At 42.4% G+C, this 24,685-nt stretch overlaps 1 protein-coding gene across 1 annotated transcript in view; it reads left to right on the forward strand.

Moving 5' to 3' along the window:
- The window catches only part of MDGA2 (MAM domain containing glycosylphosphatidylinositol anchor 2), a 392,310-nt gene that overhangs the window by 357,657 nt on the left and 9,968 nt on the right, over positions 1–24,685 (forward strand). Inside the window, exons 12-15 of the mRNA XM_074821198.1 lie at positions 7,702–7,722; positions 12,897–13,052; positions 14,160–14,318; positions 21,107–21,237. Of these exons, the coding sequence (XP_074677299.1) occupies positions 7,702–7,722; positions 12,897–13,052; positions 14,160–14,318; positions 21,107–21,237 (467 nt within the window). The remainder of the gene's footprint in view (positions 1–7,701; positions 7,723–12,896; positions 13,053–14,159; positions 14,319–21,106; positions 21,238–24,685) is intronic.

The raw sequence follows: 24,685 nt of genomic DNA on the forward strand, positions 1-24,685 counted from the left end.
GGGCTTCCAGGAAGGAAGGTTCTGGGTAAAACTGGGTAGAAATTAAAGTCTCCACCTCTGGGAAGATTCAGAATAACAACAACAACAAAAAAAATGATCTGAACAACCAAAATGCAAAATCGTATCAAAGTTTTTGTGAAATAAAGGAAAAAAATAGAACAGATTAATGTTAGCTTTGTGAAATAGCTCATTTTGAGGGTTTGTTCTTGCTTTGAAGGGCAATGAGTTTTGAAGAGAACTCTGCAAAACAAGTAGTAATCTGCAAGTGTCAAATCAGTGTTGTGATATCATCAAAATACTTTTTTTCACCCCAGAATGGGCACTTTTTGAGAAGTTTTTATTTGAATGTGAATGATTTAAAAAAGAAAGTGGCCGTTTCTAGTCCTATGCAAGTGGAAAAGGCCATTTAGATATTTTCCTCTAAAAGGTCTTGCCATGACAAATACAGTATCCATACATCCTTCCATTCAGTCTCCCAGCATTACCAGGAATTCATTCCTAAAGCTCTGAAAAATCCCTCAAAATAACTTTCTTAGGATATTTATTTAATGAATAACTGAATTGCTTTTCTGTTTTTCTTTTGCAAAAATTACTATGAATGGGCAAGAGGTACCTTAGAGAGAAGGTAGCTCTGCTAAAGATATCATTGTGCAGTTTGCAACGGAACCTGATGTGCTGAGCAGAAATGTTTTATAATTGAAAAAGCAAAGTGTGTGCAGGGGGAGATATTTGTAAACATGGAATCATGAAAGCATGAGTTTATCATTTGGGGACAGACTTTTGGCGTAGGGCCTATAGTGATAGGACAAGGGGTAGTGGTTTTAAAATAAAGAAGGGTACATTTGGGCTAGATATAAGAAAGGAATTTTTCACAATGGGGCTGGTGAAACACTGGAGCAGGTTGCCCAGAGCAGTGGTAAATGCCCTCTCCCTGGAAACATTCAAGGTCAAGTTGGATGGGGCTCTGAGAAACCTGGTCTGGTTGAAGATGTCCCTGCTCATTGCAGGGGGGGTGGTCTAGATGATCCTTAAAGGTCCCTTCCAACCCAAACCATTCTGTGATTCTATCATGAGGAACCTGCTAATCCTGCAAGACAAAAGCCATGTGACGCACAAGTCACAGCCAGCCACATAGGTCCAATTGCTCCAGGAGCTGGATCCAACAGTAATTAGTGCTGTGCAGATCAGAGAGCCCAAAGCAGGAAATCACATGCAGCAGAAGGGCCAGAAACCACCCATGGATCAAGAATTACTTTCAAAAGTTGTTATCAAATAATTTTAAGTGGTGAACAAATCTGAAAAAAAATTTAAATGTCTTGTGCATTGTGTGTGCAATTCTTCCTGATCAATCATTAGCTCAGCTGTACTCAATCTCATCATAATTTATTTTTATCACTGTTTTAATATCAAGGGGAAAAATTACATTAAGCAATCTCAAGTATCAGTTCTAAAGAATGTCGTGGCACATTTCACTGAATGCCAGATTTGCTAACGGTGGCAGTGAGTGAATCTTAGGTTTTGCCTGTTACAGGAAAGTGTTTGCAAAGTCTGCGTTTCCCAAAGCTCTTGAGAACAAATTCTCAATTAAAGAAAGGACTTGTTTGCTAAATCTGTGGACATACAAATGAGGAGATGATGGCCATTGTGCTGCAGTTCCTGTTGGACTTTGGCTCCTTGTTGGACCACTTTACCCTAATAAGTGCCTATTTTCTGGCACTAGCGGGAGGAGTCCGGTCTCCTTGGGGCTCCCCACGTGCACAAGGGAAAGACCCAGAGTCTTCCCGAAGGTGATCAGGAGCAGAAGCTTCATTCAGACGTTTGGGATTTCTCTGCAGCAATCCCAATCTCTCCATGCTGGCTGTGATAGGGAGACCTGTATCCTCACAGCCAGCTCGTGCCAGGCAGCCGCTGCCCTCGTCCACAGGCCTCAAAATTTCTCCCATGACTTAAATACTGACCAGTACTCCTATAAGGAGAAAAAAACACCATTTAGGTCACTCAGTCACTAATGCTCCTTTTTGGTGGTGGTTGTACTCTGGCAAGTCTCAGGAGGTTGATTGAGGTCTCAGCTATGGCTCACAACCGTGCTGAGTTTGAGGTTTTAAGGAAACATTATGTGATTTACATTTCTAGCCCCTGGCTGGCAGGAAGAACGTTTCCATGCAGCATAAAAGGCGTATTTTGTCTACCGAAAAATTTTCTGCTAGAATCTGCCATTAGCGCAGATGTGAACAACATCCCATTTCAAACGTGCTGATGAGGTGCCAATGCAAAATCCAGCCACCCAGGAGAGAGGAAGCCGTTGCGTGTGCCCCAGATGGAGAGATGCTTTTGGAGCAATACGCAGTGCTATTACTCTGGTGCTGACAAATTCACAGCTTCAGAAATCATGAGCCAGATGCTAATCAATAAGATAAACCTAAAGCGACTTCCCTTTGAAGAGGGATCCCAGAACCGATGAGGCTTTGTGTGCTTAAAATATGCATTTTATCTCAGCGTTCGTCCAATGACTATAGTGTCAGCAAACTGTTACCAAGCTAATTTTAAGGATGTTATAGCTTCAGCTATAAAATAATGATATCACATACATTATTGTAGTGTAAATCCAATAGTTATAATCTGAAATGCTGGAGTCTTAGAAAAGCAGTTAATGGGCTAGCAGGATGCACAGCAGCAGGCCTGCATCAATGTAAGAAATAATTATAAACATTACCCAGGAAATAAAAGACATCATGGGAATGTTTCTTAAAAGGAGAACTAAGATAATTTTTTACATTTTTCTCCCATTACATTATTTTTTTTTTTTGATTGTGAGACCTCGGGCAAGGAAGAAAACATTTGAATTTTCATAGTTCCAGTGGGATTTTGTGTGTGTGGATGTGCCTCTGTGTGTTCAGTTTGGCTCAGTACCCCAGAAGCACACCTGCCTCTGGCAGTGTCACCCCTTCTTTCTCATCCCACCACTTTAGGAATACTCTTTTTGGAGGACCAGGACCCAGGACGATGTCCATTCAGGTCTTGAATATCTCCAAGGATGGAGACTTCAGAATCTCTCTAGGCACCCTGTCTGGTGCTCAATCACCCTTGGAGTACAAAAGCGCTTTTCTTAGGTATAAATGCACTGATGTATTTGTATTGCTGGCGAGGATTCCCATTGCGAACGCTTTTCCCCTCATTTTTTTAAACTTTAAGCAGGCTAACAGGATTTCACCCCATTTTAAAGAAATGCAGTGTGAAAAGCAGATCAGACACATTGTAGTTAGAGTTGCTAAAAATGGTAGCAGTCTTTTGCCTTTAAGAAATGCCTTAACTTTTACAGTTGAGTTTCATTTTTGTGCAAATAGAGGATAGATAGGCCGCGCACTGCCTAGTTTTTACTTTGACAGCTTACGCTTCTCTTTTGTAGTAGGACAATCTTGGGTAGGTACTGCGCAGAACTGATTTCTCTAGAATAAAGTGTGTAAGGATCAATGTGACATTTCTAGAGCATTGGCTGCATTTGCTGCCTTACTGGAGAGGAGAAGGATTCTCCAGATTTCTTCTGGGGTATGAATCACCCTCTGGACATGCCCATATCTCTCCAGTGACTTCAGAGACACTCCAATGACACTCTTAGATGAGGTGTCTAACTTCTAGATTGTAAGGTTAAGCCACATTAATCCTACCTGTGAAGTCATTTTTATTGGGTTACACTCCTTTGTACATGATGCAGAGCACATCACCTTTTAAATTAAAACCCACAACTGGGGATTAACGTGGAAATTGCTAATATATAAAAATAACAGCTTCCAATGTGCTATCCTGCTGGTAGCCATCTGAGTGTCCAAAATAAGGAGATATTAAAGCAGGAAAACCTCAGTAATGAGCTCTTTACAGTATACCCTGCCATCCCAAGTGGGAGCTGTAAATACAAAATAAAAACTTCACAGTATCCAATCCCATGAATCAAAAACTTACCCATAGTGCAGGCATTTCATAGGGAAATCCCTTGCCTGCCATGAATTATTCTCTCCTCTGAATGCCAAAAGGACGGGAGAAAAGAGCAATCATCACAGTAGGAGTGACATTGATAATTACAGCCAAACATCACTTGACAAATTCTTTGGTAGATACATATGTTACTCTGCTAGTGAACACAGTCTGCCGAGTAAATACAAACAGGGCAATTTCAGTAGCACTAATGAGTGTTTTGTAGGCTAATACAAAACAGATATGTCTCGTAGTAACAGAGATATGTCTCGTAGTAACAGTTTAAATATTATCTCCATCACTTTACATAAATCTGTGTCAGCCTATTTGATACGAACTGGCTGTAAAGTCCTCCCAACTCCTCCAATTAAAGCTTCAGCACTTGCTGTTTTAGGCATGCACTTATGTTTAAATATTTTTAAAGTTAACCAGTGATCAAAGAAGCAAGCTTAGATCCCTTCTATGAAAAAAAAAAAAAAACAAACCAACTCAGCATTACTACTATTGGTTTGTAGAATCAGCAGCAGATAGATGATGGTGGCCAGTTACTTTGTAGTCCAGCTTGCACGTTTTCATATGAGGTTTAGACACTCCCCAGATTCTGTATGGACGACGAGTGTATATATTGTAGTTATTATTTATTACTATTCTTATGATTATATTTCTAGCCCCAGAAAAATAAGATTGGCACCAAATAGGGCATAGATGATAGGATTTATAACTCTGCACAGATATATATTTCCATTATTATCCAGTGTTATAAATAGTAAGTTAGGATAATTGCTATTATGGGAGGAAGAAAGCCTTGTCCTTGTAGATTAGCAATATTTACAGTGAAGATTGCTTTTCCTGTGCAAACCAAGTGCTTAGAGGTATGGACTCTTGATCTTGATTAAAGCTTTTAGGTGCTGGTTGTAATTACCACAAGGAATCAGTTTCCAGTGGCAGAAAACATAGCAACTGAACATCTAGCATGCTTCTACTTACCTCTGGCTTTATGTTTTTCATGGTTAAGAAAGCTTGGTTTGCAGCTGTTTTTTTTTTAAAGGAAGGACTTCATGTTGCAGTCCCTGAAGGCCACCTCACTTGTAAGCTGAACAAGCGTCTGTGTTGGGAAGGATCTGTGGGAAATTTAACTGTCTTGGTATAAATGCAGTTACACCTAATAGAAGGGCAAGCATTCAGAAAAAACATTCAGCCCACGTGCTTCTGCTGTGATCTGCACAAATACAGATCACTGAAACCTAAAATCATCCAAAAAACTGAAATTCCAGCAGGTTTTATTCTCTGCTTGCTGGAGGAAAGGCAGGAAGATTAAGGGATCATCCGTCTTGGCTCTAACCAAGCTCAAACATTTCATGACACTTTGTTCTCCTCCCGAGATTCTCCGCCAGCAAAACCTTCCTCCCAGTGTGAGCCCGGGTCGGCCGCGCAGGGCAGTGATAACCCTCCGAGGTGCGCAGATTTTCCAGACATTTCAAAGTCAGCCTTGGGAATTTACTCTCTCAGGCATCCATTAATTTCCCTTTATGGCTAATTTAACTTGCTACCTGTGTGTGGTGCACGCAGCAGCCTTACCTTTCCGCAGTGAGAGCTAGAGCCATTACGCGTTGTCTTACAGCAGTGTGCTGTATTACTGAGAGGAGTGATCTGCCTGGGTTTTTTGTTTGGCTGTGGTGGTTTTTTTTCCTACTTTATGATCTTAGAAAAGTTCAGCCTAACTGCTTTAATTTTCTTTTCTGCTCTTGTCAGTCAGTGCAAACTGAAGCTAGTTTGGCAAGAAGCCTTTTTTGCTCTGCTGTGAACAATCTGAATAGCATGACTCAAGGTTACATGCTGATGATCGTTTCCATAAAAGCCCGTATGTTTAGTTACAAATCAAGCATCAGTAAATGTAGTTCCCAGCAATTTCAGCTAATTCCAAGTTCAATCACTCAAGGATTTCACAAAATGAATGTTTCTTGGAGGATGAAAGGTAATTTGTTGGTAAAAGCTATGAGGTTATCTAATATAATGTAATGACTACATTTCTTAAGAACATTGCACTGGGGCAAATCACTGTTCATTTGTTTCAGAAAAGTCAAGATAAAATGGCAGAGTTGCTAATTCAGAGCTGTTTTGCAGCTTTTAGATTGAATCTAGAACTATGCAGAATCTGTCACAAACCTAGAGTTCATGTCTGTAGACAAGGTGTGAGAAGGGCAGCAAGAAAACATGGAGCAACATGGTGCCTGGCATTACCAGATGTACCCGTTATTTGGAGATAAAATTTTATTTCAAATTTTCTGTTAGTAACATGCAATTCCAACTGTGAGCTTAGCATCCTTCTGTTTCTCCCATGTGTAAGGGCTTATAGCAGAAGGGCCGTTTCCGAAGCCATCCATCCTCAAATTCACCCTTCTGCAAACAGGTGGCACAGAACCACAGACTAATTTCTCATTCAAACCTGATTTCCAGTTTTTAGCATTGTAGAGGTTACTCTGGACCTCAGCCTGGGTGGCCATTCCCATGGTTAAGATATCTGTAGGTACTACTGAGGTTTGACTTTCATTCTGTTTCAGCCTATTAAGGTGATAAATAAATGAACTTCAATATTAGAGAATTGTGTACATAGAGGTTTTTGTAATTTTGCCAAGGGTCTGTGAAATAAGAGTACTGGTTTTACCAGTTGCCCCAAAGATACCCAGTTGTCATGCGGGGCATTTCACAGGCCCATAAAAGAACAGACAGAAATAATATTTTTCAGCAAAGTTATCTCAAGGCTTCTCCTGCCATGGGATGGGGAGTGGGCAGAGGTGGGATGCAGGGAGGTGGGATGCTGCAGTGGTGCTCCTGTCTCTGAGAGCACAGCGCCAGGAGAGCAGCGTCTAGGACCCAGCTGTGCTGGCAGGTCCCTGTCCTGGTCATGGAAGGTGGCTCCTCTGCAGGCACAGGATGTGCTGGCACTGCTGGCAGCTTTTTAGGACAGCAGACTTCACCTTCCTTTGTCATTGTCTTAAATTTCTTTCAAGTATATCCTCCCTGGAAAAGGGTTTATGTGCCAGAAGACTCTCATGTGTTTTCTTGGTTGTGTCTCTTGGTCTAGTGAGATCAAACCTCTCCTCACAAACTTGCTGTGCTTATGTTTTCTGCTATTTAAAAGAAAAAACAGCATTTCTAAGAAGAATGCAAGTGTTGTCTGTTTCTTAAGACTCATATTTACACAGACATCTTGAAGAATAGTATTATTTATTGAGTAGAACAGTAATTCGTTATGCTAAGTATTCTTGAGCAGTGCTAAAAGGAAAGTTTAAGTGATGAACAAGGTCCAGTGCAGAACCTCTGCTTTTGATGAATTCCTCCTTTCTGTAGTTTTTCTTGAGTTCGTATACAAAGGCATCACCCTGGAGTTCTGCTCTGCAGCTGTCCCCACCCTTACAGTATCTGCGCCAATAATCTAGGTTTGATGCTTAACCACAGCATCTTGTTCCCCAAGCTGCAGGTCCTAGTGATGGAGCGTACACATCGTGGATGGGAGAGGCTACTGTTTCTCACTGAAATCGTTGTCTTTGAATAGCCAGGGAGCCACAAAATTTGCTCAAAAAGGATGTTACCAGCCTTGCTGGTTGTTGATGCAGGAGCCATGATCAAGGTCTTGAGGGGGTGGGAACAACAGGAAATTTAGGATAATCTGAATATTGATGAATTAGAATTTCTTCTTTGTGCTAATTTTCTTTTTGCTCTGTCTTCCAGCTCCAGTAAATCCACATCTACGTAAGTATTTCTTTATCTTTTTAGCTTTTATGTGCATAAAATTGTCCTTGCACCTGTTGTCCCTTACAGTTAAAAAGAAAATTATAAGTATTTCACCTTCAATTGCAGCCTGTGGATTGCAGGGACCACCTTAGTTTTGCGTGCAAGCTGGGCTGGTGGCTGAAGGTGTCATACCAAGGCACTAAAGCAAGAGTAGATGGAGAAAGGAAAAATTACAGCTCCAGCTCATCTTTCTTTCCCACTGCCCAAACAGTCATCTAAAGGAAAATACTAATGCTCTGAAATAACATCCACTTGTGGGCGTCACAGCTCTCTGTGTATGGGTGATGCTGTGGTTTAGTCATGGGAGTAGCTACATACAGATAAATTAAATAGCTGAAAGTTCAAGTACTGTGTAGGAACTGTGTCTGCGCCTCAACAGGTGTGATAAAAATCTTGAAGGAAAAGTCAGTTTATGAAATGTTCTAAATTCATTTGCCCTTGCATAAGAACTACGTTTGCAGTTCTTGAGTTATTTTGATACTTCCAAGGGTAGTCAGAAGCTCATCTGCAGCTTTAAAACCAAAAGAAGAATGTTTTTTTATGCAGCGCATACAGGAATCATGGACCTCATTTGCACAGAGAAATGTGGAGACCAAAAGTGTAACTAGGGTGTGAAAGTGCTTAGGCAAATTCACAGGAGGCAGCTCCACAGGCACGATTGAAAATGCAAACTCTATTTATTCACTAATGTGCTGGTGCTGGGGCACAGGGATGTTGCAGGGTAGAAAGAACTTCTCTTGCAGCTCGTTCTTACGCTTTTCCATGGGCACCAAATCCCCACAAATGTTGCAGACAGGAGACTGGGCTGGAGCTTTAGTATGTCCCAGTAAAACCACCTTATTCCTAACAGTCCCCACATCGATCTACTTCCTGATTTTCTTCCACGCCGCAGCGAATACATGTTGTGCTGTTGCAACATATTCTGCCAGTACTCTTGCTTTAACAACATATACAAAAACTATTCCTGTGTAGGGAGTGGGGTTTGTTCTGCCGTTCTTGGTGCTGTGGTGCAGCCGTAATCAGGCAGAAGAGCAGCACCGGGCTGTGTGAGCAGCCTCTCTCTCCATCTCTCACACGCAACGGCTAAGCCTATCTGTAAATTTTAAACTTATTTGCAGAAGATCCTGTGCAATGCATTAATAATTAATCGGGGCTTAGTTCAAAGCTCACGGGAGCTGAAGGAACCACTCCCATTGACTTAAATGAGCAGTAGATGAGATCCTTGCTAATTAATATATTAAATATATACTCTCTGATGTTACGAAGAAAACGCATTGCAATCCCACGTGCTTCACGCTGTAGTCCACTATGATTTTAAGATCTGAAACTGTAATTTTCAAAACGTCTCTGTAGCTGTAGTGGCCACGTGGTCGAGTACAGGTGACATCCAAATGGCCCATGCAATGGGGAGTGTGTTAGCTCAGGGCGGGGGGGGCAGCTCTGGCATCCTGGCCACCCTTCAGCTGCTTGCTAAGTCTGCACTGGTAGTGCTGGGAAAGTTCGCCCACCAGAACTATAGAGTGCCCAGGGTAACTTCTTTCCGATGACCAAAACACGTTAAAATTTTGGTTTGCCTTTTTTCCCCAAAGACTTTTTGAGTGAAATCCTTTGACAGGGAAGAAATCTCAGTCTGCAACTGGGTTCAAAACTGTAAGCTGGAGAAGAGAGATTCTGTGTCTCCCATAACGAATTCAATCTCATTGTTACCTGTGCTTTCTACAAAAGTTCTGGTTTTTTTCTAAACCTGTGGGGCTGAATTCTGATTTTATTTACACTGTTGTGAATGGAAAATAAGAGCTGTATTCAACTGGGATAAGATACGTGTATTGGAAACTGAAGTCACATTCTTCCTGCTTCAGTTCTTGAATAATCACATTGCATAAATCCTTCTTTTTTATGAAATTTCTGCAATACATAAGGAAGTAGCATCAAATGACTTAAACACTGAGAGTTAGCCTCAGATCTACATTTTATTTTGTAACATATAATAATATAAACCATTTAATGTAAATCATAAGGATTTTGAATCAATTAGTACAACTAGGATTTACACTTGAATAATGGAAGAGATTAGATGTTAGTCTTATTAATGACTATGAATTTTATGGAAATAGATGACAAAAATTCATACTATAATGAAGAGTGTTTCACCTTGAGAACAGTTTCAGATTTTGCCCTAATTGCCAGTGAAATTATTAATAACCTGAGTCTACTTCCAGAGCTGGCATTTGCTTTGACAAACACTGACCACTATCTTTAATGTTAAGTTACACCATTGTTAGTGCTTTCAGCAAACCATAGTGTCTGAGCAGTGTCATGAGCTGGAGCACCCATGGGTGCTTGGGGAAGGGCTGGCTCTTCCTCCTGCACTCAGTGTGCCCCATTAATGAACAGGTCAAGACCATCCAGATCTATTTAAATGCTCCTACTTCTTGCGTAAGAAAAGTCCTGAGCTGATCCTCAGGAACTATTTCCCATTTTTATTCTTCTGTCAGTTTTTAAGAAGTGTTTAGTGCCAAGAATATTTAGCACTAACCTTTTCCAATGTATTCTAAATGGCGGAGTCCCACATGAAACTAGTGTTTTCCTATTAAATAAATGGCAAACTTTTACTTACCTCTTTTCATCTGGCCTGATTTTTTTTTTTTTTTTTAACTTGAAGAAAAATCTTTTGTTTTGCTGATGTGGAATTTCTTAATGAAGCTCTGAGGGCATGGTGCGACATGCAAATGAAGCTTTTAAGGTACTGGAGGGGCAGTATTGGAAAATGCTGAATGGCTGAAAAATCTTTGTGTTAATTCACTTTGCTGCAGGACTGGATCTGGTAGTCAGAACTTTTCTCCTTTAGTTACTGTTTTGCCCTTTAATTTCATCATGTTGTGTAGAAGCAGCACCATTTTTGCTATGGGAAGGGCTTGCATAAGTGGAGGTGGAAGCCAAATGCACAAAATATAGTGTAAACCAAGCAAATTTGGAGCTCAAGTCACATAAAAAGTATTCTTGAAGATGAGAGGCACAGCTGGCATTTTGTTCAGAGTCCTTGTGTCTTTCAAGAGCTTTGTCAGGGTCTTTGCTTTCTCTTCCTGGTCTTTGGGATAAAGACGGAGATGTTGGTCTGCATCTATTCATCTATTCACATGCTTCTTTCTCAAGGGATTTTGGAGGTAATCTGCCCATGTGTATTCCTTGTGGCCTCGTTTTTTGATTTGCTCACCTCTCAGGAAGAACCACAATCAGGCCTCTACTTGTATTTCTCCTCTGCAATGCTCATGATGGTGCTCCTCCATCAAATGATTTTCTATATTGCCACTTCTTCATCGTTCAAAATTCACGATTGAGAAGACCTTGCTTCCAGAACCAAACCAAGGTGCAAGGTCCTGAAATTGGCTCCCCAACGTGCTGATGGTTATCAGTTATATTTGCCAGTTAAAGAACTGTGTTTTAGGAAATTAATTCTCCTGGAGGATCTAATAAAGTTGATGGATTGACTGAGAAATCAAGCCAATCTGCTCAAGGTACTAATAGCCAAGGAAGTTTCTGTGGACTGCATTTTTGTGATCACCTGGTTTTATAGAATGGTGTTTTATATGGACTTGTGGAGGGAGTACAGTTTGTGTTGCTCTTTGGACAGGCAGAAGCAGAAGGAGGAAGATTTGGAAATCACTCCTAATGCACCTTGTGCTTTGGGATGAATTTTTCAAGCCTGCTTTTTCAGTCTGCAGTATTACCTGATTTTAAATAAGCTTCAGACCAGCATCCTTGCTTAGCAGTACATATCGAAGCTAAGCTCCAGGTCCCTCTGTCTTCACTGATTTACAGTGAAGCTCCACTGGCTTAAGTGGATTTATAGTTCACTGAAACCCCAAACCTGCAAACATTTATATACCTTCTCAGTGTAGCACAGATGAATAATCCCATGGCGCCTGGTGTTAGAGTTCCTCATAACAATGAATATAAATTGCACCCCTATAAAGAAGGCCATAGCTGACACAGTGTGCAGACAGCTGCATTCTCCCTAGAGAAGAGAGATTTGCTTGTTTTCTCAGATAAATCAATTGACTTTGCTGGAAGAGTAAACTTGGCAGGAACTGTTCATGTGCATAAAATTAAGCTTTTGCACATTTTACATGGGGCCTTACTCTGTTCTGGGATGAAAACTGAACTTTGAAGTTTTATTTTGGTTCCTAAATGTCTGACAGTAGGACTTTCTCGTCCCATCATAACCCAGAAGGTAGGAACACTGGACTGGTGTGTCTCAGGGACCTCTGTTTTGCAAAGGAGATGTTCCCAGTAATCCTCTCTGGGGTTCTTGGTGTTTTTATTCTTTAGACTTAAGCTTTTACCACCCAACGTCAAGTACCTAACAGAAATCTTAGTGAAAGTCTAGGAGATGTCTTCAGGACATGATACAGTTACCTGTCCTGCCCATATAGGTTCAGATAGACCTAAACCTTCCTCTCAGGTGTTTGTCTAACTGGTTATTATAATCCAGTGATGGCGACTCAGTGCTCTTCCTGAGCAATCCATTCATGTGCTTCACTGTCCTGATTTTTAGAGATTTTCTTCATGTCTACACTAAAGCTCCTTTGCTCTCATTTTAGCTATTACTTGCTTTCCCTTCCCTATTGAAAACCAATAATAGTTTAGGAGATGTCACTTGGGGATAACGTTTTCATTTTGAAAAGTTGCTGTCCTCTTTTGCCTAATGTTCTTACCCCTAAACCAAAATAATCCACTTATCGCTTTTCTTCCCTTAGTTCATGTTTTATGGACATGCTGCCTGTTCTTAGATTTTTAAAAATGCTAGCTGGGTAAGAAGAGACAATGTCTCTAAGGGCAGTTGTATACATCTGAGTACGTGAGGAGCAGCTATACAATAAGATTTGAATACAATTTCAAGTTACACCAACACACATCGATGACCATGATTTCTTTTTCATTGAGGTTACTGCAAAAGAAAACATACACTAAACACTAGAAGCTGACGTGAAATAAATGTACGTTGATTTTCCAGTGCTGCTAATAAGCATCATCCCACGATGTGTTTGCTATAATTGACAAGTACTTTGACAAAGAAGCGTAGGATGAATAACGTCAGCCACTAACTTTCTGCTCATTTTCTGTGTTGGCAGGAGAGTTCCACTGTGGGTTTGAGGATGGTAACATTTGCCTTTTTACTCAAGATGACACGGACAATTTTGACTGGACAAAACAAAGCACTGCCACTAGAGACACAAAATACACCCCGAACACGGGGCCAAACGCAGATCGGACTGGCTCTAAGGAAGGTAAGCGCCAGCGGTGTGCCTGTTCCCCCGGCACTGCTGCTTCCTGGGGTGAGGGACCTGCCCAGGACAGCCAATTCAGCCAGCTACTTCGTTTTTCCTGATCGTACCAAGAATAAACATACTTCAAGGACTTCTAAAAGAAATTGCTGGTGCTGATGCGTGTGGCTGGTCCCAAAGCACAACCCGCTAATGGTGCCATTAAGCATCTTGTATTGTTTCTATTGTGCCATTTTCAAAGCGATTGCTTTCGTGTTATAGTCTAGTGGGGAAATATTCTGGCACATCTTGAAATATTCTTCTGGCTTATGTCATTTAAATTCTAACTTGGACTCTCTCAGACTGTCACAATGAGAATTTTTTTTGCCCCATTTTTACTTTGGGTGTTGCTAAAATGTGTAATTTTCAATCTGCTACCCTGGTTAACAGAAGTGTGCCATCTTGACTGCAGTGTATATTTGCATTTGAAAAGTCAGACATATTGTGCTGAATTTATCAAGTACTGCAGTAACTCATGCTATTTTATTGTATGCCCCCTGCCTGCACTACCAAAGGGGAAAAAAAATCACTCTGCATTGTATTTGCTTGGGTGGATTAAGTAAATACTGCCTCTGTTGTGGGCACAGTCCAGGATCAGAATAAATGAATAATGTCTTCTTTCGTGAAAGTGAGCTTTCGAACATGTGATTGACATGGCCAGTTGAAAATGTTACTTGAAAGGTTTCCATCGAGATATTTTCCCTTTGCTTTACAAGTCCTCCCTGCACACTGTTTATAGGAACAAATTGCAACCTTGAGACTGAAGGCTGAACCCCGTCATAAAGATTTTTTTCTTTTCTTGTGCATTTACAACGTTACATCGATTTGAAGTTGTTTACGAGTACTGACCTGCTAGCCCTGATTTTACTCTCGGTAGAAAATGCATCTTTGAAGCAGTTGTGGAAAGCACATGGGCTTAATGCAGAAGAAATATATTCCAGAAAACACGGTGATGTCAGATGAATGTGAAAAATGAATCAAGATGCTTCATAGCCCTGGTGTCTTCCTGCATGTATATGTATTGGATTTTGAAGACTGTAACCTAATGATTTCCATTTGGACTTCCCCTAGGTTTCTACATGTACATCGAGACATCACGCCCCAGGCTGGAAGGAGAAAAGGCCAGACTTGTTAGTCCTGTTTTCAGTGTCGCTCCAAAAAATCCTTATGGAGCTACGAACACAGCCTATTGTTTTAGCTTCTACTATCACATGTATGGACAGCACATAGGTGAGAGAAAGCCAATGACCTTGTCTTTTCACTTTGGGAGAAATAGCAGGAGAAATGGCCACTTGTATGGAACAAAGGCACGGGAGGACTGCCAACACCTGCAAGGGCCAGTTACAACCAAAGCGGGCAAGAGAGGTGCCCAATAACCCCTAATCGCTGTAAAATTGTGTTTTCCACTAACCAGCACGCTAGCAGGGGCCCCTCTTACAGCTGGGAAGTGCACATGTGAGGTTTTGAGCAGGGAACTTTAGAGCGTGAAAACAGAGAAGGTGATATTTTCAAGGACTTTGCCTCATACTAACATGGTGTTTTGAGTCACTCCTGGCTAGATTCAGGATCAAGCAATTATCAGCAGCACTCCTCATGTGCTGGCAGCTGGAGTGGCACAGCCCGTGTGCGATGCAGCAGCACACGGCTCCTTTGTAAAAGTCGTGAACAATTTGCTCACAAGCTGTGGGAGTATATATTTTCAAGGTGTATCTGTAAGTCTATTTTTAGTCGTAGCTCTTTCAACACACACATTTAATTTCTTGGCATGGTATGAAAAAAAGGTGTGGGAAAATATAAATGTATAAATGATAGAAAACCAATTTTTATAAATCCTGTAAATCCCTGTGGGGTGCTTGGTGCTTACCAGTGTGTCAAGAGGCTTTCCAGTGCCAAGCTGACCCAACTAGATATATTTTTATATATATTTCAAGGGCAAGCACATCCTCACAGTGCATTCTGGTGGTTGCTTCAGAAAACCTTTTTCTGACCCAAGGCAGAGTTCAGGTTTTAAATAGAGCAGACAAGTTCACTTAGGGTTTTTTTTCAGTTGTCTCTGCACTGCAAGTGTGTGAATACAGCCCTAGGTTTAAATTCTCCTGACTCGGTATTGCAGTGGGAGCTTGGCTGCTTATTGGAAGGAAGCGATTGAGCCATGCCATGCTTAATGAAAAAATATAAACTTGCCTATATAGTCATATACCAGACTATTTCTGGTGTATGACAGTGAAGAGCAAAGCTATAAACATAAAGGGTCAAAGAGTTTTTCTGGAATACCTTACAGCTGGGATAAAATATAAGAAAAATCAACCACTGAGGCTGACATCTGCCAGAAAACAGTGACTTCTCATTGATGCAATTTTGTTTTTTTTTCCCGGGCTACCTTTTCAGCAAGTGTCTGTGTCCTTAGCTTTTTTCCTGAGACCACCCTTTCCTCTTTATGTGTAATTTCTTGAATTGCCATGTATAATGCTGACTGATGAAGGAGCTGACCCACAAGTAAAGATGGTGATGATTAGTGATCATAGTTGCATCGGATTTGATCATGGCAATGTGGATACCTAGTTGTCAAAAGCCAAAATGGCTCAATATCACTTTTGTTCCTTAATGTTAAAAAATGTAGTTACCATCATTTTAGCTAATGCTCAAAATTATCTACTTTTGAATAGTTTTGTACAAAATTAAACATGTTATTCTGTCTTTAAGGAGCAGACTGACAGAAAAATAATAAATTAATAATGTCAGCCACATGTTTGAATGCTCATACATGTCTACTAAATTCAAAATTTCAATTCCTTATAATGATAAAATGTTATGAAACACAGGAGAATGCAACATGCATACAAGAAATAAATTATGAAATCAGAAAATATATACCATTTGATTTCCCAGATGTGAACTGTCACTGAAATTTTTCACATGAGGATAATGAAAAGAAAAACCTAATGAGTGATGAAATTCTAAGACTTCAATGATTTAAGCACATGATTATTGTAGGAATAGTTATATTGATGAGGTAACTACTTGAATGAGTTTTTAAAGGTTTGTTGTCTTAGAAATTACTTTGGGTTAGGAAAGGGGTTATTATCACACAGTGATTTGCCCAGACAAATCAAACCTTATCATAGAATCAGGTTGGAAAGGACCTTTAAGATCATCAAGTCCAACCGTTAACCCAGCACTGCCAAGTCCAACACTAAACCAGGTCCCTAAGCACCATGTCTACATGTCTTTTGAATACCTTCAGGGATGGTGACTCAACCACTTTCCTGGGCAGCTTGTTCCAGTGCTTGACAACCCATTTGGTGAAGAAATTTTTCCTAATATCCAACATAAACCTGCCCTGGTGCAACTTGAGGCTGTTTCCTTTTGCCCTGTCACTATTTACTTGGGAGAAGAGACCAACCCCACCTTGCTACAACCTCCTGTCAGGTAGTTGTAGAGAGCGATAAGGTCTCCCCTCAGCCTCCTTCTGTGTTTCAGATGATGTGCCCTCATGGTAAGGATGGCCACCACCTTCCTGGGCTGCATCAGGCAGAGTGTGGCCAGCAGGCCGAGGGAGGGGATCCTGCCCCTCTGCTCAGCACTGGTGGGACACAGCTGGGTGCTGGGTCCAGTGCTGGGCCCCCCAGTACATGAGAGACATGGGCTTACTGGAGAGAGTCCAGCCTAGGACCACAAAGGCGATGAAGGGACTGGAGCATCTCTCAGATGAAGAAAGGCTGAGAGAGCTGGGACTGCTCAGCGTGGAGGAGGGTCAGGGGGATCTCATCAATGTATATGAATACCTGAAAGGAAAGTGTAAAGAAGCTGAAGCTCAGAAATGCTCAGGGACAGGACAAGAGGCAGTGGCCACAAGCTAAAATAGAGGCAATTCTATTTAAACATAAGAAAAAAAAAACCCCACTGTGAAGGTGGTCAAACATAGGCACAGGTTCCCCAGGGAGGTTGTGAAGTCTCTGTCCTTGGAGATCCAAAATCCAATTTCACATGGTCCTGGGCAACCTGTTCTGATCTATCATGCTTTGGGCCAGGGTTTGGATGGGGCGACCTCCAGAGGTGCCTCCAACCTCAACCATTCTGTGGGAAATATTTAATTGGTAATATTTTTTTTCAGAAGAATTACATTTAATTAAGTATTAATGCCCCATGAATAATTCTGAATCTTACTGCTAGAACAGATTGACTGTTTTATCACAGGCTGTTAGAAGCCTTGACCCTTCATGCCTGTTCTGGAATTTGCAGTTGACATATAGAAGGTGTTTCTTATCCCCATTTGGGAATGAGCGCTGCCAGTCAGGGCAGCTATTGGCTGTAATATGTGCTGCCAGCTCAGAGATTTCTTCACAAGAGCAGGATAGGAGCTGCTGAGACTTCGTGTATTATTTCTGTGCTGTAGGATCTCTCTTTTGAATAACTGTGAGCTGTTGATTCTTGACCTGACTTAATTGAAAACTGGAAGTGTCTTTCAGGGGAATTTGGCTAAATAAATTCCAGCCTTTTCCTCCTTGGACCTGGTGACAGCGTGTTCAGAGAAGTTGCATGGCCATTAACCTCTGATTTTTCATCCAAAGTGCTGTAGCAAAGTTCAGCAGACTTTGGTGCATTTCCACTGGATTGCTTTATTCTCCCTAGTTATCAGTATCCATAAGATTTCCAAATAGTATTTGGGTTATTGTTCCCGTGTCTCAGGGGCAAAGTACTTTGTTTCCAAAACAGTTTCAGTGGTCTTCAAAATGTTTCTGCATTTCTGACAAGGTTTTGAAGGATCCCTAATAAAACAAAATATCATCTGGGAATGATCCTCTGTGGACTGGCCTTGGAGGCTTTGGGGCGAAGATACTTCATTCTCCATTCTTAAAAACAAGTGACTCCAGTGACATCGATTTGAGAATATGCCTGTTGCCCTATATTGGGAAAAAACACCCTACTAGTTTATCCAGCTCAGCTTCTGTGCCTTCTGTTCAGGTCTTCGGTGTCTCTGGAGAAGAGGCTGAAAATTTCTGTAGTGATAAGGAGAGGTACTTGGGAGTCTTTGCAGAGAGCAGAGCACAGATCTGAGATTAGCACTTAACGCTACAGCACAGCTCTGATGAGATAAACAAGGACCTACATCCCATGCCATGGCAGTTAGATTCAGAGAGATAAAGTGTTTCTTTACCTGAAATAGATGGCTCTTACTTAGAAGTCAGATTGTAATTCCTGACAGATCGCACAGTGCTAACTCTCAGAGTGCTGGCTGCCAGAGAAACTGCGTGCGCTTCGCTCCACACCCATCAAAAGGAGAAGGTAGATTATCCCTAAAACATAACAGAAATAAAAGTTCCCATTACTTGATTTGCAGCAAACAATAAGCCATTGTTGGGGAAGAAGAAAATGAAGAGTCACTGTCCTTATCGTGTCTCTATGTTAAGACAGAAATAGGTTATAGTTCCATTAGAGCTGTCACCATCTTGTAGAACAATCTATAGGTCTGATTTTTCCATCTACACCCCAAGATGGGGCACTTCTAATTGATGCTCTAAGAACAGTAATTTTTCTTGTCATTAGAGAGCCATCACAAAACAAAAAATGGAAGCGGAACATGCTGTCAGGGCCCAGTGTGAGAGCTGTTTGTGTTTGCAGAGTGATGAGCGCTCAAAGTGCCACCCCAGTGTTGTGGCTGGCGACATCTCCGGAGCACCCCGTGCTCTCTTGGCAGGATGCTGTCAGGAAGTAAACTTTGTTCCTTAATTCACAGTTGTTACTCCTGTCCGCTGTTTTTGTCTCCTACTCAAGAGTCACTTCATTAGCTATTTCTTTAGAGTTTGGAATAGTTTGAAATCTTTAGATGGGTTCTTGCTGGGCACACCTCAGTGTGAACCCTATGGCCACCCCATCCTCTCCCACAGCATCAGCTTTGCAAAGGCCGTGTAACTTTTCCAAAACCTTACCGGCAGAATTTCAAGGATAAGCATCTGTTTCAGATGTCATTAGTTAAGTTGTCAGCGACGTTTCGGGCAGGTGTGTGTGCATCTCCAGCAACGAGGGTCAGGCAGGTACATCCGTACTAACCAACATGCTGGGCAACAACCGAGCATATCTGCTACAGTAATGGCTATTTTGTATTTTAAGTCAGACTGCGATCATTCTGTGATTAATTTGAAGAAATTATGTGACACAGAGAGGTTGAATATGCCATGAACAATCTTAAATCTCTGTAACCTCTTCAGTAATGGCATTGCATACTTTTCCTACCCAAATTATTCACTTATTCCAAACAGCCCTGTGGCATGGGCTGTATCAGCCTGCACAAACAGGTGAAATAATTAGCTGGCAGTTCACCCCTTGCTTGATATGGGCATTGCTTTTTGTCTTTTAGAAAAATAACATTATATATAACTCTATTTTATAACTTTAAGTAGTCTTGTCTAAGACTCTGCCTTCTTTCAGACCACAGACCCAGTGCAGTTGTTGAAAAAAGTCTTAGGGAGCAGCAGATGGGAAGGAAAGGAAAACTGTTGTAGCTGACCTATATAAACCTTGCCCAAGAGCTGTTGTTGCTGTCTGGAAGAGGGCTGAGGCCGAGCAGGCACTTGCTGTGAGCAGCCCTGCACAACCCTGTGACGTATTACTGGGCTGGGCTCTAGGGCTGCTCCGGGGAACCCTCCTGAGCATTCCCCTTCTTGCAAGCCCTTTTTGTTTCAGGTCTTTTTGTTTTACCCAGTAGTGTGCATATAGGCAGGGATGGAATGTCCTCGTTCGAAGCCGTGTTTCCTTTGTGCTGCTTCTGCACCCTCCCCTGCATTTGAAAAATAAAATGCTGCGGTGGGAGGTAGGTGGGAGACACGGTGCTGCCCAGTCGCTCTGGCGAGCATTGCTTCCCCCACCTCCTTCAAAGAAGATGTATGGCCTCATTCTGGGCACCCTGGTGAAATAGCCGTGATGAGAATATTTGCTGCTCCATTACACGTCTAGCCTTATGTTTTTCAAGGCACCGACTTTTGCTATTGCTAGAAATAAGAACTTTTTATTAGCAGGAGCTGAGTCACTGTGCAGCTGCCTCAGATCTGAGAGGTCTCATTGCAAATATAATTTGTATGAGCTTCCCAGCTGCCATGTCTAACACCCTAAAAAAACAGTAGTCTTGTGTGAACTTGACTGTCTGAACTTTCTCGAATGAAGGCAAATGCAATGTTTTACATAGTACAAAGAGGCCACTGCCCCGCACATCTGCAGATAACAGTGGTGGGCAAGAAGGAACAACATCTCCAAACTGTGTGAATTACTGAACCCTGATAAATGAAGTCGATGCATTTGCTGTCTCTTGGTGCACCAAGACAGTCTGGTTTCTGTTCATGGTCTGAGCCAGTGACGTTAACCAGAGAGAAGGGCTGCTGAATGCAGATGATCTGTTACCTCTTGCAAATAAGGTCTGTGCTGGAACCAGTAACTTAATGGTCAGCAGAGGGGCAAGACCCAGGTCTGTGGGGTTTTTCTCCACAATGAGGGACTTTACCGAGGTTATTTTAACTCAGAGGATTATGTTGTCCTTCAAAAATACTCCTTAGCAGGAGTAAGGACATCACATCTATCTCTGAGATAGATTTGCCAGACTCTATGGCACTTGATTAGTTAAACGATGTACAAAGTAAATGAGAAGTTGGACAGTCTTTATAAGTGCGAGCTAAGCATAAAGCAACCAACTTGCTTATTTTCCTTGGGTAAGGAGGTTATAAATGCCTCATTTTCACTAAAGCATGGAGAACTCATTTTGCCCACCTCACCCTGGGAAGCCTCGTGTCCCAGCGGGGGAGTGCACTCCCCGCGCGCTCAGTTTAGCTCCGCTGTGAATTCACATCACCAGTTCACAGTGTTCCCAGGTTTAAAAGCTTTTGAATTTACAACAAGAAACTCTCCACATCCACTCAGACCCAGCAGAGGCCCATGCAAAATGGGAAGGGGATTTGGGCAGGGGACTGCTGCTGTACCCAGCTCCATCAGCGAGCCTAACCAATTCCAGTTCTCCACCTCTTTTCTAGGAAGCTTGAACGTTTACCTGCGGTTGAAAGGTCAGACTGCGATAGAGAACCCGTTGTGGTCTTCAAGTGGAAATAAGGGACAGCACTGGAACCAAGCCCGCGTTAATATAAACCCCCCGACTTCATTTCAGGTAATGGCTTGTGCATTGCACACCGGGAGCGGGAATATTTGGTTTTCAGAGCGGGGAGCCTGTGTACACTGACCCTTTCCTTCTGACAGGATTTCACAGCTTCATTTCAGCTCTGAAAGCTGCTTTATGGACAGACAATTCCTTTCCTTGCTTTAAATAGGTGAGCACCATAGAGCTTAATAATGCCCACTTTAATGGCAGAGCAGCAGCTATTTCCTTGAAGGCAAAATGTCTTTCAGTTTTCAGAAGATGCTAGCAGCCAATATAAAACCTTTTTCTATCTTAGATTAGCAACTAGAATACAAAATTACTTCCTGTGAAAAAATATTTAGGGTCCATGGCACAGTGCCTGTGTTAGAGGTCTCGAAATACATGCGTTTTCTGCAGAAAAAGGAATGATCTCTGAGTCTTTACTGAAAGGTGCCAGAGCAGCAGTGCTGCCTGTGCAGAGCTCCTGGCACGGCAGAGCTGCACACCTCATTCACCAGGCGCATGCAAGTTATGACAGGTTTTCACACATTTCATTTTTGGTTTGACAGTGAGATGCTGATAGACTATTATGGGCAGTTCTCATTCCCGCTGTGAGCTGTTTGTAACTGGAACAAACCCAAAAAGGCAGCTGCCACGAGCAAGCCCTCGTGTGTTTGAGCCTGGGAGTATCGTGATGGAAGATGGGAGTCACAAGCTGTGCCCTGCGGTGCGATGTTCTCCGGGGTCCTCTCTCCCCTCTCTGTAACCTTCAGGTCTCCTGGGGGAGATAATGGCTTTTGGGAAAAAAAGAGTCATTCAGTGCACGTCAAAACTGCTATCTTAAACATGCAGATTGGGATTCACTTTATGGGTAATTACTGATCCTGACCCTTTGTTTTTATTTCCATGCATGAGAGGCAACGACAGAGAGAAATGATTTGGCATATGTGATCGCAGAAGCATTGCATGGGGGAAAATTAGAGGAAAATTGCAGGAGAGGGGTGTGCGAAGTATGGTGTTGCCATGATGTTTGAGTGGAACAAAGTAGCAGAACTGGGGAGAAGAGTGCAGAGAAGAGGGATACGAGTCTTAATGTACACTCAGAGCTTGGGGCCAAGTAGAAGGGAGCTGACCAGTGTGGGTGAGTTTTGCTTTGGTGAAGTTAGGTTAAATCAAACAAGTCTGAACAGTGAAGGAGAGAAAAATGATTTAGTATCTGAACGTAATAAATGGACTGGTAAAGGGAGAGGAGAGACAGCTGTGGAAGCTGAAACTGAAGTGATTGCAGTTGTGTCTGAGAGGGGTCCCTGAGACCTGGGATGGGCTTTAGCAGAAGCAGGGGAAGGACGAGGACATCAGCCCCAGGCAGAAAGATGCAAAGGGTTTGGCACCAGCAACGCAGAGGAGCGGAGGAGGGTGATGAGGTGCACACCTGGGGCTCATCAGCATGGAGAGGAACGCATGGGGGGCGGGGGGGCAAGCTGGGGTGTCTGCCTTGCAGGGGGCCGTCCGGGGTGAGGCATTGGCAGGGCAGCCAGAGGCCACAGCCAGCACCTCCCAGTACCCAGGTTGCTGCTTTCACCGTGGAGTCTGAGCATCAGCCCTTGCACAGGGCCCCGTCGCTTTCAGAAAAGTTACAGGGGTCACTTCTGCTACTGGTGCACCTCACTCAGAAAACTATATTCACTGGTGCCACTAGCTGGTACACAAAATGGAAGCTCCTCTACTTGGCTGTTTTTCACCTTTTACATTGTTGTGTTTAAAGGCCTCAGCATAAAATGAATGTAAAGCCATAAAGCTCTGCACAAATATAACAAATAAATGTCAGAGTGGTTGGAACCTTAAATTACTTTTTTAGCAGCTCTTGCATCAAGCAAACTTTATTTTCCATTTAGGAGTCTAAGTAGGAAAGAATATAAACTTCCCAGTTAAATTTAAAGAGAATGAATTGAAGTGAATCTTTGTAGTAACACAGTACACTGACACAGAAATTAAAACTTTTTATGTGTTAATTTATATGGGTAAAAGCACAGCTCAGATTTGTTTTATACCTTCCCGGTCCCTGTGATATATACCAAAGCTTCTCTCATGAAGAACTGAGAGGCCAACAGTGCTTTGAATCAGAAAAAGTATTGCATAAAATCAATCTCAGTAAGATATTCACTTATTAGGTATTTTTAAAGAATAAACACCAAAAAAAGAGCAAGTGGAAGTGATACACTGCACGCTGGCATCGAGGAAGGTGTCAGGTTTTGTCCAGATTTGAGCAGGAGCACTACCACCACCTTCAGCTACACTTTCCTTGACACCTTCTTGTGTCAAAGACATTTTTGGCAAAAGAGGGCCTGATCTGCCCTTAACTAAATGACCACTGAGATTTTCATCCCCTTACAGTGAGTGCAAGGGGCTTACAGCCTTATCATCACGCTCTCCGGCTGGGGACAGTCATGAGGCTCCTCTCTACCATTAGGAGACTGGCCAGGAAGGTAAAATCTGTCTGAAATCTTGTTGAAGAAGCACAAGCTGAACCCCTGGAGGCACTCGGGGCTTATTTCCATTTCTTCTGTTAAGAGAGCAGAGTGGCCTTTGCTGTCCACGCAAGCCCCCCTATTCTTCAGCTCAATGCAGTATTTTTAACAGCAGCTTTGTAAAGTCACGGACATGCAGATAATAGCTTTTGCAGGATACTGATAGGGGATTCTGATCATCTGGCACGTCCCACAAATAGCTGTGAACTGCAGGCTGGATTGTGCTCCAGGCCTTGCCAACACTCATCTGTGGTGATTTGTTCTGAGCATGTGGCCAAGCTGGCTAAGAGCAACTCGTCTCTGAGGCCCATAAAACGCACTGCCAAATGGAGATTTTAATTAAATGCTGGCCGTTGTATTTGTATAGAGTCCTTTTGTCTGGAAACAGTGTTTTTCATTATCAGGAAAGATTTGACTTTAAACTCCATTGGCTGGTTATATGCCTGCTGCCAAGGAGCAGGAGGGCAAGCTGTACTTTGGGGGAGAAGAGAAGACACCCTCCTCTCGAGCTGAATACTTCCCATCATCAGAGGTAGAGTTGAAAAATTGTCAGAGGGATAATTACTTGAGACACTGTTTTCAGACAACAGGGTAAATTATGGAAAAACTTACTGTTTTCCCAATTACAGTTCCCTGTTGCATTAATATCCACCTTGTTAGAGTAATTAACCTACAGCGTCGCACTTCAATAAAATACCGATGGAGTCTCCGGCTCCAAATGCACAGCTTTCACGTTTATTTAGTGCTCCCAGCACAGACCTTGCCGCCTGGCCTAGGACACAACAGGCAGGCTGTAAATACGTGCCTTACCTTGCCAGGTTACGGCTGCAGGGTCAGGCACCCCCTGGAGACGCTCAGCTTAGCAAAAGGACGAGATGTATCTGTGGCCAAGGTTGAGGGACGTGCCCTCCGTGGAAAGGCAGAGTGGAGAATTGCGTCTGCAGTGCGAT

Source organism: Strix aluco, chromosome 4 (assembly GCF_031877795.1).
Source record: "Strix aluco isolate bStrAlu1 chromosome 4, bStrAlu1.hap1, whole genome shotgun sequence".
Taxonomy (NCBI): domain Eukaryota; kingdom Metazoa; phylum Chordata; class Aves; order Strigiformes; family Strigidae; genus Strix; species Strix aluco.